The sequence below is a fragment of the Phyllobates terribilis genome, unplaced genomic scaffold (genome assembly GCF_046119375.1).
Source record: "Phyllobates terribilis strain yellow unplaced genomic scaffold, ASM4611937v1 Scaffold_5__5_contigs__length_657084704, whole genome shotgun sequence".
Lineage (NCBI taxonomy): Eukaryota > Metazoa > Chordata > Amphibia > Anura > Dendrobatidae > Phyllobates > Phyllobates terribilis.
This window is the reverse complement of record NW_027362765.1, coordinates 201483471-201502260: the sequence shown is the minus strand read 5'-3', so window position 1 is coordinate 201502260 and position 18790 is coordinate 201483471. Positions and strand designations below refer to the sequence as shown.

Below are 18790 nucleotides of genomic sequence, written 5' to 3'. Positions count from 1 at the left end.
CTCTCTCATGGGCCCGGTCGTTATGCCGCTGCACATAATAAATGTCATGTGTAGGGTGCAATCTATATATAGTAGTATGTCATGTATAGGTTATAATATGTATATATTTGTATGTGTGTGTCATGTATAGGATATAATGTATATATGTGTGTGTGTGTATGTCATGTATAGAGTATAATATATATATATATATATATTTATATGTGTATGTCATGTATAGGGTGCAATATACTGTATGTGTGTCATGTATAGTTTGTAATATATGTATATATATATATATACAGTGTATACACGTCTGACACACGCACATATATTATTGCAGTGGGAATAATTTGCATATTCCCACTGCATTTTGGGGTAAGTGAAGAGTCTCCGCGAGCTCAAAGAACACTGGATTTTGGCTGTTGGAGCTGAAAAGAGGACATCGGTAAACCAGGGGAGGAGTCCTGAGGAGATAATTTGCATATTCCCACTGCATTTTGGGGTAAGTGAAGAGTCTCCGCGAGCTCAAAGAACACTGGATTTTGGCTGTTGGAGCTGAAAAGAGGACATCGGTAAACCAGGGGAGGAGTCCTGAGGAGATAATTTGCATATTCCCACTGCATTTTGGGGTAAGTGAAGAGTCTCCGCGAGCTCAAAGAACACTGGATTTTGGCTGTTGGAGCTGAAAAGAAGACATCGGTAAACCAGGGGAGGAGTCCTGAGGAGATAATTTGCATATTCCCACTGCATTTTGGGGTAAGTGAAGAGTCTCCGCGAGCTCAAAGAACACTGGATTTTGGCTGTTGGAGCTGAAAAGAGGACATCGGTAAACCAGGGGAGGAGTCCTGAGGAGATAATTTGCATATTCCCACTGCATTTTGGGGTAAGTGAAGAGTCTCCGCGAGCTCAAAGAACACTGGATTTTGGCTGTTGGAGCTGAAAAGAGGACATCGGTAAACCAGGGGAGGAGTCCTGAGGAGATAATTTGCATATTCCCACTGCATTTTGGGGTAAGTGAAGAGTCTCCGCGAGCTCAAAGAACACTGGATTTTGGCTGTTGGAGCTGAAAAGAGGACATCGGTAAACCAGGGGAGGAGTCCTGAGGAGATAATTTGCATATTCCCACTGCATTTTGGGGTAAGTGAAGAGTCTCCGCGAGCTCAAAGAACACTGGATTTTGGCTGTTGGAGCTGAAAAGAGGACATCGGTAAACCAGGGGAGGAGTCCTGAGGAGATAATTTGCATATTCCCACTGCATTTTGGGGTAAGTGAAGAGTCTCCGCGAGCTCAAAGAACACTGGATTTTGGCTGTTGGAGCTGAAAAGAGGACATCGGTAAACCAGGGGAGGAGTCCTGAGGAGATAATTTGCATATTCCCACTGCATTTTGGGGTAAGTGAAGAGTCTCCGCGAGCTCAAAGAACACTGGATTTTGGCTGTTGGAGCTGAAAAGAGGACATCGGTAAACCAGGGGAGGAGTCCTGAGGAGATAATTTGCATATTCCCACTGCATTTTGGGGTAAGTGAAGAGTCTCCGCGAGCTCAAAGAACACTGGATTTTGGCTGTTGGAGCTGAAAAGAGAACATCGGTAAACCAGGGGAGGAGTCCTGAGGAGATAATTTGCATATTTCCACTGCATTTTGTGGTAAGTGAAGAGTCTCCGTGAGCTCAAAGAACACTGGATTTTGGCTGTTGGAGCTGAAAAGAGGACATCGGTAAACCAGGGGAGGAGTCCTGAGGAGATAATTTGCATATTTCCACTGCATTTTGGGGTAAGTGAAGAGTCTCCGCGAGCTCAAAGAACACTGGATTTTGGCTGTTGGAGCTGAAAAGAGGACATTGGTAAACCAGGGGAGGAGTCCTGAGGAGATAATTTGCATATTTCCACTGCATTTTGGGGTAAGTGAAGAGTCTCCGCGAGCTCAAAGAACACTGGATTTTGGCTGTTGGAGCTGAAAAGAGGACATCGGTAAACCAGGGGAGGAGTCCTGAGGAGATAATTTGCATATTTCCACTGCATTTTGGGGTAAGTGAAGAGTCTCCGCGAGCTCAAAGAACACTGGATTTTGGCTGTTGGAGCTGAAAAGAGGACATCGGTAAACCAGGGGAGGAGTCCTGAGGAGATAATTTGCATATTTCCACTGCATTTTGGGGTAAGTGAAGAGTCTCCGCGAGCTCAAAGAACACTGGATTTTGGCTGTTGGAGCTGAAAAGAGGATATCGGTAAACCGCGCGCCGCATTTTGAAGCTTTTTTTTTTAAGCTTTTTTCACTGTTTTTAGAACATTAACAGTAAGAACATGGAAGAGTCCAGGAGCCATTTGATGATCTGCATATCCTGCTACATGTTCACAGACTTGCCAGTGGAAAAGCCAAACTTCACATGCCAGAAATGCAAGCTTGTGTCCCTGTTGGAGGAAAAGTTGCGAAATCTAGAAGAGAGGTTAACTACCTTGAAAATCATTAAGGAAGGTGAAGAGTTCTTAGACAGAGCAGAATTATCTCTTCATGATTCAGAAAGAGAAGAAATTCGAACTGCTCCTGAGGAAACAGAGGAATGGAAGCATGTGACCCACAGAAGCAGGAGGTTCGAGAGGCAGTCAGCACCCATACTGCTCAGGAACCAGTACCAGGCTCTCTCACAGGAGCACCATGAAGAAATACAGCAAGATAAGACTTTGCCAGCAATGAATAACCTTGTAAGCCCTCAGAATCCTCCTGGATGGAGAAAGAAGAATGTTGTGAAGAAAAAACGGAGAGTGGTGGTCATGGGGGATTCCCTGTTAAGAGGAACAGAGGCCGCTATCTGCAGACCAGACATAACCTCAAGAGAAATGTGCTGTCTTCCAGGAGCAAAAATTAAAGATGTGTCTGACAGGATATCAAGACTCTTCAGACCTACAGATCACTACCCATTCCTGCTAATACATGTGGGGACAAATGACACCGCAAGAAAGGACCTGGAAACCATCTGCAGTGACTTTGAAGACTTAGGCAAGAAAGTGAAAGAATTGGGAGTGCAGGTGGTCTTCTCATCCATCCTCCCAGTGGATGGCCATGGAACAAGGAGGTGGAATAAGATTCTACAGGTGAACAACTGGCTACGTCGATGGTGCCGTCAACAAGGATTTGGATTTCTGGATCACGGAATGAATTACCTATACGATGGACTACTTGCTAGAGATGGGGTGCACCTTACGAAGACTGGAAAACATGTATTTGGAAGTCGCCTTGCTACACTCATCAGGAGAGCTTTAAACTAGAACAATGTGGGAAGGGAAGCAAAAGGCCAGAAAAAGCCATACAGCTGACAAATACTATTGAGATCTCTGCTACTGGAAGTGGAAAGGAAGAACAAAGACAAAACAATTTAAATAATAAAAATATGGGAGGAAGAGAAACCAATCACAAACTAAAATGTTTTTATACAAAGGCACAAAGCATGGGCAACAAACAAGGAGAATTGGAACTACTAATGCAGGAAAAGAAATATGATGTCATTGGAATCACTGAAACTTGGTGGGACGATACACATGATTGGAATAAAAGGCTAAAAGGATACAACTTATTTGCAAGAAACAGACTTGATAAACGAGGAGGAGGTGTCGCATTGTATGTTAGAAAAGCGTATATCTGCACAGAGATTGAAGCTTCAGAGACTGGGAGTTCTGTGGAAACTGTTTGGGTAAGAATAAAAGGAGAGAACAACGGAAAGGACACCATTGTAGGCATTTACTACAGGCCACCTGGGCAAGCTGAAGATATGGATGAACTCTTTATGTATCAAATGACCAAGTTCTCCAAAAAATATGACGTAGTGGTCATGGGAGATTTCAACTATCCAGACATTTGTTGGGAAGCTCTCTCAAGTAAAACTAACAGGTCAAGCAAATTCTTATCCTCTCTTGCTGACAACTTTATCTTCCAAAAGGTAGGGGAGAAAACAAGGGGATCTGCTACTTTGGATCTAATCCTTATAAACAGGGAGGAAATGGTTGAGGAGGTAAAGGTGGCTGGGACCCTAGGAGGCAGCGATCATGCTATTATAGAATATTGGATAACTAGAGGAGGAAGACATGTGAAGACTCAAACTTCAAGGTTAGATTTTAGAAAGGCAGATTTTAAGAGACTCAGAAAGAGAATAGGAGGGATCCAATGGCTGGATGTCCTTAAGGACAAAAATGTCCAGGAAGGATGGGAAATTTTTAAAAATGAGATTCTCAAAGCTCAATCGTTAACAATCCCGAAAAGTAGGAAGAATGGGAAGCATTTAAGGAAACCAGGATGGATGAACACAGAACTTAAACACATGCTAAAAAGAAAGAAAGAAATGTTTATTAAATGGAAAGAGGGAGGCATATCTAAAGAAGATTATAATGCAGTCTGCAGATCCTGTAGAGCACGTATCAGGTTAGCTAAAGCTGACAATGAATTAAGGCTTGCAAGATATGTCAAAAGCAATAAAAAAGAATTTTGGGGGTATGTCAAAAGTAAAAGAAAAGTCAAAGATGCTATAGGATTTTTACAGGATGAAAATGGAGAAATGGTAAGAGAGGATGTTGAGAAGGCCGAACTTTTTAATTCCTATTTTGCATCTGTTATCTCTCAGAAAGAAAATGTAACATCAACTGATCTTCACTGTCCTTTCAAAGGAATAGAAGAATCCAAGTTATCTGTAAACAGAAAGATTGTGAGGGAATATTTAGCTAACATAAATGAGTTCAAGTCTCCAGGTCCAGATTAATTACACCCCAGAGTACTGAAGGAGATCGTAGAAGAAATTTTAGAACCACTCTCCATAATCTTTGAAAATTCTTGGAGAACAGGAGAAGACCCAGAAGACTGGAGAAGAGCAAATGTTGTTCCTATCTTCAAAAAGGGGAAGAAGGTGGACCCAGGGAACTATAGGCCGGTGAGTCTGACTTCTATACCAGGAAAGATCTTTGAACAAATTATTAAACAACATGTATGTAAGTACATGGATAAGAATGAAGTGATTAACCAGAGTCAGCATGGGTTTGTAACTAACAAGTCATGTCAGACTAATTTAATTTCCTTCTATGACAGAATCACTGACTGGGTGGATCAGGGAAATGCTGTAGATATAGTATATCTTGACTTCAGCAAAGCATTTGACAAAGTATCTCACACCATCCTTATTGAAAAAATGACCAAGTATGCAATGGACCAGGCAACTGTTAGGTGGATTCATAACTGGCTTAGTGATCGGACTCAAAGGGTGGTTGTAAATGGCTTCACATCCAGCTGGATGAAGGTCTCAAGTGGGGTACCACAGGGCTCCATCCTGGGACCTGTATTGTTCAACATCTTTATCAATGATTTAGATGAAGGAATTGAGGGTAAACTGATTAAATTTGCTGATGACACAAAGCTAGGAGGGATAGCTAATACTAGAGAAGAGAGAGAGAGGATTAAAAAAGACCTAAATAAACTGGAGCAGTGGGCAGCAAGCAACAGAATGGTTTTTAACAGGGAAAAATGCAAAGTACTACATCTGGGCAATAAAAATGAAAAAAGCATATACAGAATGGGAGGAATAGAGCTAAGCAACAGTACATGTGAAAAAGACTTAGGTATACTAATAGATCATAGACTGAACATGAGTCAACAGTGTGATGCAGCAGCAAAAAAGGCAAATACAACTCTGGGATGTATTAACAGAAGCATACAGTCTAGATCACGTGAAGTCATTATCGGTCTTTACTCCTCTTTGGTCAGACCTCATCTGGAATACTGTGTACAGTTTTGGGAACCACATTTTAAAAAAGACATAGACAAACTGGAGCAAGTTCAGAGAAGAGCGACCAGAATGGTGACTGGTCTGCAAACTATGTCCTATGAGGAACGGTTGCAGGATTTGGGAATGTTTAGCTTGCAAAAAAGAAGACTGAGAGGAGACTTAATAGCTGTCTACAAATATGTCAAGGGCTGTCACATTGTAGAAGGATCATCTTTATTCTCATTTGCACAAGGAAAGACTAGAAGCAATGGGATGAAACTAAATGGGAGGAGACACAGATTAGATATTAGAAAAAACTTTTTGACAGTTAGGGTGATTAATGAGTGGAACAGGCTGCCACGAGAGGTGGTGAGCTCCCCTTCAATGGACGTCTTCAAACAGAGGCTGGACAGACATCTGTCTGAGATGATTTAGTGAATCCTGCTTTGAGCAGGGGGTTGGACCAGATGACCCAGGAGGTCCCTTCCAACTCTACCATTCTATGATTCTATGATTACACCTATACATGACACACACATATACATAATACCCCATGCATATACTGCACTCTATACAGGACATACACATATCTTATACATGACACATATAGATATGTAAGGAGATGGACATACTGTCCATGTTCCCCCTTGAAGAACATGTGTATTGTTACAAAAGTATTTTGAAGTGTGAAAGACAATTTCCTGTTAGAATATCAGACAGTGCTCAGTGTGCATAGAGAAAAGACCTAAGGAGAATGTGAGCAGTACCACATGACGTGGGTGTCCATAATGAGAAAGGAGACAGAGGATAGAGAGATCTTGAGCAGAGAAACAGAAGAAAAGTGACTGAAAGAACAGAGTGATCGATCGGAGATGGGTCCTGGGTTAGGGCGCCTAGCAGTACGGCCCAGAGTTTATAGCTCACAAATGTAACGGGCCAAGATGGAACATAGTACATAAAATGAAGAAAGTGCCCTGGGAGGGAATTTCAGAGCGTCCGAGACAGAAGAGATAAGCGACGGCCATAGTCGCAAAGTAGCTCCCATAAGGGAAAAAGGACCCGGGTTGAGCATAGGATGCTTACAAACTGGACGGCCATGAAGACAGGACAGAGCAGAGCACAAAGGGAGGGGGTAGTCGCTCCCCTGCAGTCTGACCCAGGAAGCTGCGCAAAGTGGGAGCAGCAAATGAAAACCAGTTACCGTCTCCCTGCATCGCCCCCTCCGGTGTCTGGAGGCCGGCACACTGTGCACACTAATACTTATATCTTATAATACATCACTTCAAATGCAACTCAATAGATTTGTAGAACTGCATGGCACCTACAACCATCTTTCTAAGCATTTTTTTTTTTGCTTTAAGTAGATTAAAAATGTAATGTTAATTAAATTATTAGCATTTTTATCATGAATTTTTCTGATACAAAGCTCCAAATTCCATTCCAAGTACATAGATTGGTCATTTAAGTGGTTATCTGACCTCAGAAGAATCACCTGAGTGTGCACTGCGTGTGATGTGAGGATTCACAAGTCTGCAGTCACATAGAGTGACTGCAGACTTGTAGCCTAGATGTTTGCCTGACAGAAGAAAGAATAATAATAGAACCAAAATTTACCCTAGAAATCCCCTATTATTCCAGTGCCCCACTGCTACAATGGTGACATGCTGTACATTATTACCTTGACCACTGTAGACTATCATTGGCCTTAGACATAGTTACATAGTTTGAAAAAAGACCTACGTCCATCGAGTTCAACCTTTCTCCATCCGCTACACATTTTTGTCACTAAATTATCTATAACCCACAATCTTATTTATGCTGAAGAAATCATCCAGCCCTTTTTTGAAAGCTGTTATAGTGTCGGCCATTTCTACTTCTTGTGGTAGGGCATTCCACAGTCTTACTGCTCTGACTGTAAAGAATCCTTTCCTGTTTAGATGCCGGAATCGCCTTTCTTCCACCCGTAATAAGTGCCCCCTGGTCCTCAGTATGGTCTTTGGAAGGAATAAGTCATGTGCTAGTCCTTTCTATTGACCACACATATATTTATACATTGTGGTAGGACGACTCGCTCGGCCACTTCGGGAAGTAGACTCAGGAACCCGGGCTTTCTTTGCTGGCTTTATTAACCAGCATAAAGCTCTGCACTCCTGCAAAATAAATACAGCCTTACTTGGCAAAACAACAAAACAAAAGATAAACTGTAGCACAGTCCATATATGTGTGTGGGGTTCGCCCACACAGGTTGTGTCCAGCCTTCAGCTCCCTCCTGAGCTATGACTGTCCAGTCTGGAGACCTTGCCTCTGCAAACACAACACAGAGAAAAAAAAAACAGGACTGAACATTTAAACTTTGCTCAGCCACACCCTGAGGTGGAGGTATGGGGAATGACGTCCCTCCCATCACTATGTCATTCCCCTAAAACCACGCCCTTTAAGTGAGTTAACCCTCCAGCATATAACATGCTGGCAGAAAATTTATTGGCTTCAGTTCACACAGGCTAGCAACCCGTGTAACACATACCTCCCCTCATAAATCATACCAGTGACTCTGTCACAACATGTAAATGAGATCTCCTCTGAGACGTCTTTTTTCTAAGCTAAACAATCTCAACTTTTCCAACCTCTCATCATATAATAGGCCTTCCATCCCTTGTAATAATCTAGTTGCCCGCCTTTGAACTGACTAACTTCTGAATATCCATTTTAAAATATGCAGCCCAAAACTGGATCCCGTATTCCAGATGTGGCCTCACCAGTGATTTATAAAGGGGTAACAATACGTTGGGATCACAGGATTTTATCTCTCTTTTATACACCCTAAAATCTTGTTTGCTGTTGCAGCTGCTACATGATGCTAGCATGTACAGGATGTGACTGCTGAGGCTACTGAATAGCTGCAATGAATGATATACAGCACGTGATGAGCAGCGGGAATGGTGGAGAGCAGCGGAGAAGCAGCACTGGACAGATGAGGGGTTTATTATGTTATCACGCTATCTGTTGTCAAGCAAATTAAAAAAAATCCTTTAAAACTAACATTTTGCTAGCTTGCAACCACCATTAGAGGGAGCTTAAAATCTTAAAGGGAAGCGGTCACCTCGAGAAACACTACTTACCTGGGGATATAGGGTTAATCTTAAGGTACCCAGCGTAATAGGAAGCGCTGCTACAGGGGGAAAGTAAAGTTTTATTTTCCCTGCAGTCACTTGCTTCCAGTCAATGGGGCGGTGCAGGGGGCTGTAACAGTTATTACTCACTATATAATGATTGTGGATGTAATCACTCCCCCCTGCACAAAGATTGACAGCCCATTCTGCAGCGTTTGTGCAGTAAATGTGTGCAGATCAAGCTGTCAATAGAAATGTGGTGATTACGGCCACAATCACTGTGTTGTGAGAAGCGACTATAGCAGCTCTTTGTACCGCCCGATAACTGGAAGCAAGAGGCAACAGGGAGAATAAAACTTAATTTTCTTCCTGTAGCCGCCCTTCCAATAAGCCCACTACACAGGGTTTAAATTGACCCTATATCTACAGGTAAAAAGCGATACTATAGGTAAAAAAGAATTGTTTTATTATTGAGCTCAATGTATAATGTAGTAAGCTTATAATCGCCATCTGTTGGTGGTGCCAGCTTCCAATATGTTCTATTTTATTTCTATGTCTATGTTACACGCACATCGCTAGGTTCAGATAGGGGCGAAACAGGTTACATGAATTCTTTGGAATTCGGGGGGAACCGTTACTCAGGGCGACCATAGACCATGTGCGGCAGCTTCTCTCAGGCACACAGAGGTATTGACCCTCAGGCACCGACAGGTAGGTTGCTTCACTTGCTGACCAGACACACTTGACAAGAGTCCTCATAAGCAGTAGAACAGTAGCATTTAATTAGAAGCTGCACAGCCAGTGCAAGTTAAGTCTTATGAGCAACAGGCTCCAGTGACAAACAGTACAGTTTCCTTAGCAGCACAGCAGTTCACAGTCTTCTCAGTAGTACAGTTCTAATGCAATGTACATTAATGAACACAGCATTCTTTACAGCACAGTGAGATGGAGGAGGTGGGGAGAGTTTGCTGAGGGAGATGATCCCTGTGACACCATTTCTTCCAGTCCTTATCTTTCTGCCTGACAATACTCTGCACTGTTAGTTCAGGAACTCTACCTGACCTGTGCTTAGCTTCACTCCTGACTTGAATCCTTTTCACTTGCAGGGGCGCTTCTGTGAGATACAGAACACACACACACTCTTCCTCTTCAGCTCCAGCCAGACAGTCCACCACTTCCCCACAACCCCCCTGGGGCTCTGCTAAAACACTCCCCTTCTCCTGTGACTGTGTTAACCCCTCTAGTTGCTGGATGCTTCTGGAGCACAACACTTCCTGTCTCATGTGCTTGTATTACTTCTAATAGTTGCTGAATGCTTTTAAAGCAACAGCACTACTTCTGCATGTCACATTTATGTAGGGGTATGCCTCAATGAAAAAACAATTATAGAACAAGAAGATAGAAAAAAAATGTAATTCCATTGTAGTATTTTTCACCTTGAAATATATTGTAGAGATCTTGCCGCAGTCCTTCCCCTTCTCCTCTTCTACTACAGAGTAGAGGATGTTTTGTGCTGGGATTCGTGCATACGCCACTCGCTTGTTATTGCTGAACATCCATATGAGTACATCTGGAAGAGTGCACTGCGGCTGTAAATCAAAGAAATCACATTATATCTGCACCTTCAGTACAGGTCCTGTACAGCACTGAAGACATGCTGTGCGTGCTATTGTTAGTGGATGCATTCTGCCACTGGAGTATAGACTGTTGTCTGATAATTCTAGGACAAATATCAGAAAATTAAAGGGGCTGTCCAGTACTGTGATATTGATCTATCCCTGGGATCAGTAGGCGTTTGATATTTGGCATCCCCACCGATCAGCTGTAAACAGCACTGCTCCATACACAGTGTAGTGGTGATTCTTGGGTACTGCATCTCTGGCATCTATTAAAGTGAATGAGAGCTAAACTGCAGTACCCAGAGAAGGTGCCAAGTGTCGACCCCCCCACTGATCTGACAGTGATAATTAATCCTAAAAATCAGTCACCAGTATGTCATTTTTGGACACCCCTTTTAAGATTTCTCACAGCCTTGCTAATTATTCAATTGCATAAATTCCAATTGTTACATTTTGTTAGGAAATTGAACTTTAAAGTAAAATGGCATTTTACAAACAGATCTTTCTTTCCCATGAACGCTCATAATTCTTACATTTTGCAAAGCTTATGAACCATTAAAACTACAATCCCAATGATTGGTTATACGCCTGTACAAATATTCCACTGCTGTGTACAATCAATATGAACAAATCTCTACGCAAACTCTCATGGGCAACACCAAAAGATCACACATCATTCATACGTTCAGTCTACACTAAAGGTTCAATGAAAGCCAATAGTTCAAAGCTAAGGCACAATTCTACTACTTAAAGGGTAAACGCACCATTTTAGCCAAGAATCTAACTTTTGTTAGAATTTTCCTGGCATCATTAATCTTCTCCTTCACATTGTGCTTGGTCAGCTTCCGACTGGCTCTTATGGCCTGTTTAGCATAGAGGATCTGAAAAGAGAAAGTATAACAGAATAACTTCAAATTAATGATTGGATCTCTGAAAAATTGCATGGTAAGACCCACTTAAAGGGAACCTGTCATCTGCAGGCCACATGTCATAGAGCAGGGGCAGCTAAGGAGGCTGATATATAGTTTTGTGAGAAAATGTACAGGATAATCTCTGTTTTAATCATTTAAATCTCTTCCCTTTCTAGAACTTTTGATCCAGTGGTCGGTCCTATCAGTGATTGACAGTTTTCTATGTATAAGTGTACATACAGATGTAGTTTTCAATCACTGATAGGACCGCCCACTGGACCAAAAATTGCAGAAAGAGTGGAGGATTAAATTATGAAAAAACATGTTATACTGAATTTTTTTTTCACAAAACTATATACCAAGCTCCTCAACTCCCCCCCTCTCTATAACATGGTGTCTGCTGATTGGACGGCATTTTAAATGGTAAAGAAGGCAAAACTGTGACATTTTTTAGTGTAGTTTCTAAGTTCCTTTGCTAATATAACATTTAAAATCTGTAGTTTTATAATTGAATTGCCTGTTTTGGAAGCTCCAAAAGTGTCTTAACCCCTTTACCACCGAGGGTGGTTTGCACGTTAATGACCAGGCCAGTTTTTACAATTCTGACCACTGTCACTTTATGAGGTAATTACTCTGGAACGCTTCAACGGATCCCCTGATTCTGAGATATTTTTTTCGTGACATATTGTACTTCATGATTGTGGTAAAATTTCTTCAATATCACTTGCGTTTATTTGTGAAAAAAATGGAAATTTGGCGAAAATTTGGAAAATTTCGCAATTTTCTAAATTTTAATTTTTATGCCCTTAAATCAGAGAGATACAGTACAGACCAAAAGTTTGGACACACCTTCTCATTTAAAGATTTTTCTGTATTTTCTTGACTATGAAAATTGTACATTCACACTGAAGGCATCAAAACTATGAATTAACACATGAGGAATTATATACTTAACAAAAAAGTGTGAAACAACTGAAAATATGTCTTATATTCTAGGTTCTTCAAAGTAGCCACCTTTTGCTTTGATGACTGCTTTGCACACTCTTGGCATTCTCTTGATGAGCTTCAAGAGGTAGTCACCGGAAATGGTCTTCAAACAATCTTGAAGGAGTTCCCAGAGATGCTTAGCACTTGTTGGCCCTTTTGCCTTCACTCTGCGGTCCAGCTCACCCCAAACCATCTCGATTGGGTTCAGGTCTGGTGACTGTGGAGGCCAGATCATCTGGCGTAGCTCCCCATCACTCTCCTTCTTGGTCAAATAGCCCTTACACATCCTGGAGGTGTGTTTTGGGTCATTGTCCTGTTGAAAAATAAATGATGGTCCAACTAAACGCAAACCAGATGGAATAGCATGCCGCTGCAAGATGCTTTGGTAGCCATGCTGGTTCAGTATGCCTTCAATTTTGAATAAATCACCAATAGTGTCACCAGCAAAGCACCCCCACACCATCACACCTCCTCCTCCATGCTTCACGGTGGGAACCAGGCATGTAGAGTCCATACGTTCACCTTTTCTGCGTCGCACAAAGACACGGTGGTTGGAACCAAAGATCTCAAATTTGGACTCATCAGACCAAAGCACAGATTTCCACTGGTCTAATGTCCATTCCTTGTGTTCTTTAGCCCAAACAAGTCTCTTCTGCTTGTTGCCTGTCCTTAGCAGTGGTTTCCTAGCAGCTATTTTACCATGAAGGCCTGCTGCACAAAGTCTCCTCTTAACAGTTGTTGTAGAGATGTGTCTGCTGCTAGAACTCTGTGTGGATTTGACCTGGTCTCTAATCTGAGCTGCTGTTAACCTGCGATTTCTGAGGCTGGTGACTCGGATAAACTTATCCTCAGAAGCAGAGGTGACTCTTGGTCTTCCTTTCCTGGGGCGGTCCTCATGTGAGCCAGTTTCTTTGTAGCGCTTGATGGTTTTTGCAACTGCACTTGGGGACACTTTCAAAGTTTTCCCAATTTTTCGGACTGACTGACTTTCATTTCTTAGAGTAATGATGGCCACTCATTTTTCTTTACTTAGCTGCTTTTTTCTTGCCTTAATACAAATTCTAACAGTCTATTCAGTAGGACTATCAGCTGTGTATCCACCAGACTTCGGCACAACACAACTGATGGTCCCAACCCCATTTATAAGGCAATAAATCCCACTTATTAAACCTGACAGGGCACACCTGTGAAGTGAAAACCATTTCCGGTGACTACCTCTTGAAGCTCATCAAGAGAATGCCAAGAGTGTGCAAAGCAGTCATCAAAGCAAAAGGTGGCTACTTGGAAGAACCTAGAATATAAGACATATTTTCAGTTGTTTCACACTTTTTTGTTAAGTATATAATTCCACATGTGTTAATTCATAGTTTTGATGCCTTCAGTGTGAATGTACAATTTTCAAAGTCATGAAAATGCAGAAAAATCTTTAAATGAGAAGGTGTGTCCAAACTTTTGGTCTGTACTGTATGTCACACAAAATAGTTAATAAATAACATTTCCCACATGTCTACTTTACATCAGCACAATTTTGGAACCAATTTTTTTTTTTTATTAGGGACCTATAAGGGTTAAAAGCTGACCAGCGATCTCTCATTTTTCCAACAAAATTTACAAAACCATTTTTTTAGGGACCACATCACATTTGAAGTCACTTTGAGGGGTCTTTATGACAGAAAATACCCCAACGTGACACCATTCTAAAAACCCCTCAAGGTGCTCAAAACCACATTAAAGAACTTTATTAATCCTTCAGGTGCGCCACAGGAATTTTTGGAATGTGGAAGAAAAAATTAACATTTAACTTTTTTTTCACAAAAATGTTACTTTAGACCCAATTTTTTTATTTTCGCAGGGGTAAAAGGAAAAATTGGACCCCAAAATTTGTTGTGCAATTTCCCCTGAGCACACAGATACCCCATACGTTGGGAAAAAACACTGTTTGGGCGCACGGCAGGGTTTGGAAGGGAGGAGCACCATTTGACTTTTTGATTGTAAAATTTGCTTGAATAATTAGCGGACGCCATGTTGCATTTGGAGAGCCCCTGATGTGCCTAAACAGTGGAAAAACCCCACAAGTGACACCATTCTGGAAACTAGACCCCTCAGGGAACTTATCTAGACGTGTGGTGAGCACCTTGAACCCCCAGGTGCTTCACAGAAGTTTAGAACATTGAGCCGTAAAAATAACATTTTCACATTTTTCCCACAAATATGTTTTTCAGCCCCCAATTTTGCATTTTCATAAGGGTAACAGGAGAAATTTCACCATGCAGTTTGTTGTACAATTTCTCCTGAGTAAGCAGATACCCCATATGTGGAGGAAAACCACTGTTTGGGCACACGGCATGGCTCGGAAGAGAAGGAGCGCCATTTGACTTTTTGAATGTAAAATTTGCTTGAATAATTAGCGGATGTGCCCCTGATGTGCCTAAACAGTGGAAAACCCCCACAAGTGACACCATTTTGGAAACTAGACCCCTCAGGGATTTTATCAAGGGGTATAGTGAACATTTTGAACCCAGAGATACAACACAGAATTTGCTAACATTAGGTCATCATATTGAATAAGTTGTCATTAGTCTTGAGCGCAAGTGCTCGCTACTTGAGTTTGCATCGGGTACTCGGGTATGCACCATGTATTGCGCATGCTCGAGTGGCCAGCTCGAGTCCCCGCTTGCATGTTTCACGGTTATTAGACCCCCCAAAAAAACATGCGGGGATCGTTCGTGCATGGCAGGGAATCCCCACGAGGTTTTTTTGGCCATGAAGCATATGGGGCGGAGACTCGAGCATGTCATTCAAGCACCCCCGATACTCAGTACATACCCGAGCACCCGATGCAAACTCAAGTAGCGAGCACTTGCGCTCAACACTAGTCGCCATATCGTCATCTTTTTTTTTTTTACTTTTGGAAAAAATCCCAACCCCAACCCTAACCCTAGCCCAACCCTAACCCCAACCCCAACCCTAACCCTAGCCCAACACTAACCCAACCCTAACCCCAAACCTAACCCTAGCCCAACCCTAACCCTAGCACAACCCTAACCCTAGCCCAACCCTAACCCCAACCCTAACCCTAGTGTTTATTTTTTATGCTGTTCCTCGTGCGGTATAAGTGATAAGACGACTTTATTCTTCGGGTCAGTGCGATTACAGCGGTACTAGAATCATATCGGGTTTTTATGATTCACAGCTGTCACACACTAAAAGACGCGTTGTTTTGTAAAATCTGGTTTTTGCATCGCCATATTTTGAGAGCCATAATTTTTCCATATTTTGGCCGACAGAGTCATTTTTTGATCGCTTTCTATTCCGATTCTTGGGAGGCAGAATAAACAAAAATTGTTTTTATGGGATTTTTTCCATGATGCTCCGCATGTGGTAAAATTTATAAGGTAGCTTTATTTTTCGGGTCAGTACGTTTACAGTGGTCCCACATTTATGTTTTGGCGCTTTTACACAATATAAGCTATTTTATTAAAAAAAAATATTTTTTTGGATCGCTTTGTTCTGAGTGCTATAACTTTTTTATTTTTTGGCTGATGGAGCTGTATGGCGGCTTGATTTTTGCGGGACAAGATAATGTTTTCAGTGGTACCATTTTTATTTATATTCGTCTTTTTGATTGCGTGTTATTCCATTTTTTGTTTGGAGGTATGATGATAAAGCATTGTTTTTTGCTTTGTTTTTTTTTTTATTACCGTGTTCACTAAATGGGTTAACTAGCAGGACGCTTTTATAGGTCAGGTCGTTCCGGACGCGGCGATACCAAATATGTGTACTTTTATTGTTTTTTTTTGTTTTTTTCATAATAATATTTATTGATGGGTACATTATATTTTTATTTTTGGTGGATTATTTTTTTATTTTCTTTTTATATTTTTACAATTTTTTTAAAAAATTTTTTTCACTTCCTGACACTTTTTTCACTTTTATTCTGCGTCCCACTATAGGACTTTCACATTTTTTTATTTTGATCGCCTGTATAGCACAGGAATGCAGCACCATCCCCGTGCTATACTGGCTGTCAGTGCTGCAGATGCAGAAGATATTTTGGTCATGTACTGCGCATGACCAAAATATTTTCCTGCTGTCTAGTGACCCGGATGTTGTTATGACGACATCGGGTCATCATGGCAACATCCGGGAATCTGCGGCAGACAGCAGTGGAGACCGGAAGAGGAGGTGAGTATTGCGATCACCTCCCCTTGCCACCGCAATATAGCATTGCGGGGGTTAATGTGCTGGGAGCGGTGCGGGACTGCTCCCAGCACATAGCACCGGATGTCAGCTGTGACAATCAGCTGACACCCGGCGGCGATCGCACCCGCTCAGCGTGTGTGCGGGCGCGATCGCAATGATGTATTAATACATATCAGGCTTTTAAAGCCCAGGGCGCAGATACGTATTAATACGTCTTGGGCTTTAACCCTCCGTCAGGAACATTGTTTTCACTAACAAGTTCAGTTACAATGCTCCTGTCAAGAGCAGGCTAGAAAAATGCCTAATATCTAATTTTCTCAATTTCAGTGCTCTAAAAGTGATCAGTGACCTACATATGGATGTAATAAAAGAGAGTACACATAATCAGGTACATAAAAACCCATTTACTTACCATAAAAGTAATAACTCTAAAAGTACACATATTTCACAACTCCCGCCAAATAGCCCTCAGTTTTCAACAGATAACTATTATTAAAAAGTAAATTTAGGGTAAAAATCTTAATTTTAAAGGTACCTAAAATGGTATTAGACACATATTCATTCAGAATTACATGTTAAAGGTTCACTAGAAAAAAACACATTTGCAGAGAAAAGAGCAAGAATTGCACATCATTTTTGCATGTGTCAGGCAGATTGCATTATGACATTTGTGACATTCATAATTAGAAAGCCTTTCCATGGTGCACGTGGTGCATCTCCTTCTTTTGGGAGGTGGTAGAGGTGGTGTATTTTCACTATCATCTTCTGGGCGGAATCTTTTGAGCCGAACTTTCATTTGTAAGAAAACCTTAGTTATTTCTTTGAAATATCCACAAACTTTGCACTATCCATTCATAAAACAAGCTAAATTAACAATTGTGATGACTAAAAACATAAAATACCAACCTTATATAGTGTGACGTGTTCGGGAACAATGTTGTCTAAGAAGGCAGCATAGTTATATCTGCTGTCCTGGGTCTTTGCAGTACAACTATGATATCAGGCTTCACAAAGCATCAAGAGTCAGGAAGGTCCCCAATACCTTCCTGACTCTTGATGCTTTGGTGGGGAATTTCCTGACAATCTGGTGAGGAGGGAGAAATTAAACTAAAAGAGCTGCACCTGTCAGATCAGTTATTCCTGACGGAGGGTTAAAGGGGTTAAAGTCTTGCATGACGAATACTTTATGCACTTTCAATTCATCACCAGGGAAATGACATCACAACAACCAGACAGAAGTAATCACATTTTTAAAAAAATTAAAAACTTTTGATTGCCACTGTATTAGTGTCAGATTTATATGACTGTTAGAGAATAATCATTATATGCTTTCTACACAGTATTAACTCAGGAAACCTGTCATCAGTTTCATGCTGCCTGAACCACAGGTAATCTAAAAACCTGCTGACTGCCTAACTGCAGAGATCTACGTTTTACTATGAAATGCCACTGCTGGAGAGATTTATTAAAGGAAACCTGTCATGTAAAATAACACTATTAGGCTGCAGATATGGGGATAATCTGTGGTTCATAGCTTTCTGATACTATATGGCCACCACATTGAGAGCCGGGAGGAAATTAACTTTATTCCCTACAGCAGCCTCTCTCTTTCAGTCATAGGGGTGGCGCTTTCATGGTTTCAGCCACCGCTCAGTGCGTAGTGAGCAGTGGATGTAAATGCACCCCTGGCACTGACTGTCAGCCAACTCAGCATTAAGGCCAGCTATCAGTCAGTGCTAGGGGCGCTATTACAGCCGCCACTCTATATGCACTGAGCGGTGACTGAACTTGCGTCGGCCCACCCATATGACTGAAGAGCGAGCTTATAGAAGGGAATAAAGTTCATTTCCTCGCGGCAGTGGGGCTGCCAGTGGGGCAGCCACATGGTGTCAAAACGCTATTAACCTGCAGATTAACACCATATCTGCAAGTTAATAGCAATATTTTACATGACAGTCCCTTTAAGCTATTTGCATACATTTTCTGTGGGAAAAAAAAAGTGAGAGATGTTGGCACACATTTTGCACAAAAATGTGTCATTTTTTACAATGTAACATGAGGGGAACATAGTGAAGAAGAGTGTTGCAAATGCAGCCTAACATATGTACTATAATTTACACCTAAAAATTGGCATAAATTTTAGCAGAAATCTATGTGAGTTCACAGCCGGTCCAAATTACAGTTTGTTGCACATGGATACTCCAATATGCAGCAAATTTATTCAAAGCCAGGTGCTCTT

The 18790-nt window shown here is 41.5% G+C and overlaps 1 protein-coding gene across 1 annotated transcript in view; it reads right to left on the bottom strand.

Moving 5' to 3' along the window:
- Positions 1-18790, bottom strand: part of LOC141272717 (fer-1-like protein 4) — a 227932-nt gene that overhangs the window by 80894 nt on the left and 128248 nt on the right. The window contains exons 21-22 of the mRNA XM_073683718.1: positions 11215-11331; positions 10268-10420 (exon numbers count right to left, since the gene is read on the bottom strand). Coding sequence (XP_073539819.1) covers positions 10268-10420; positions 11215-11331 — 270 coding nt within the window. The remainder of the gene's footprint in view (positions 1-10267; positions 10421-11214; positions 11332-18790) is intronic.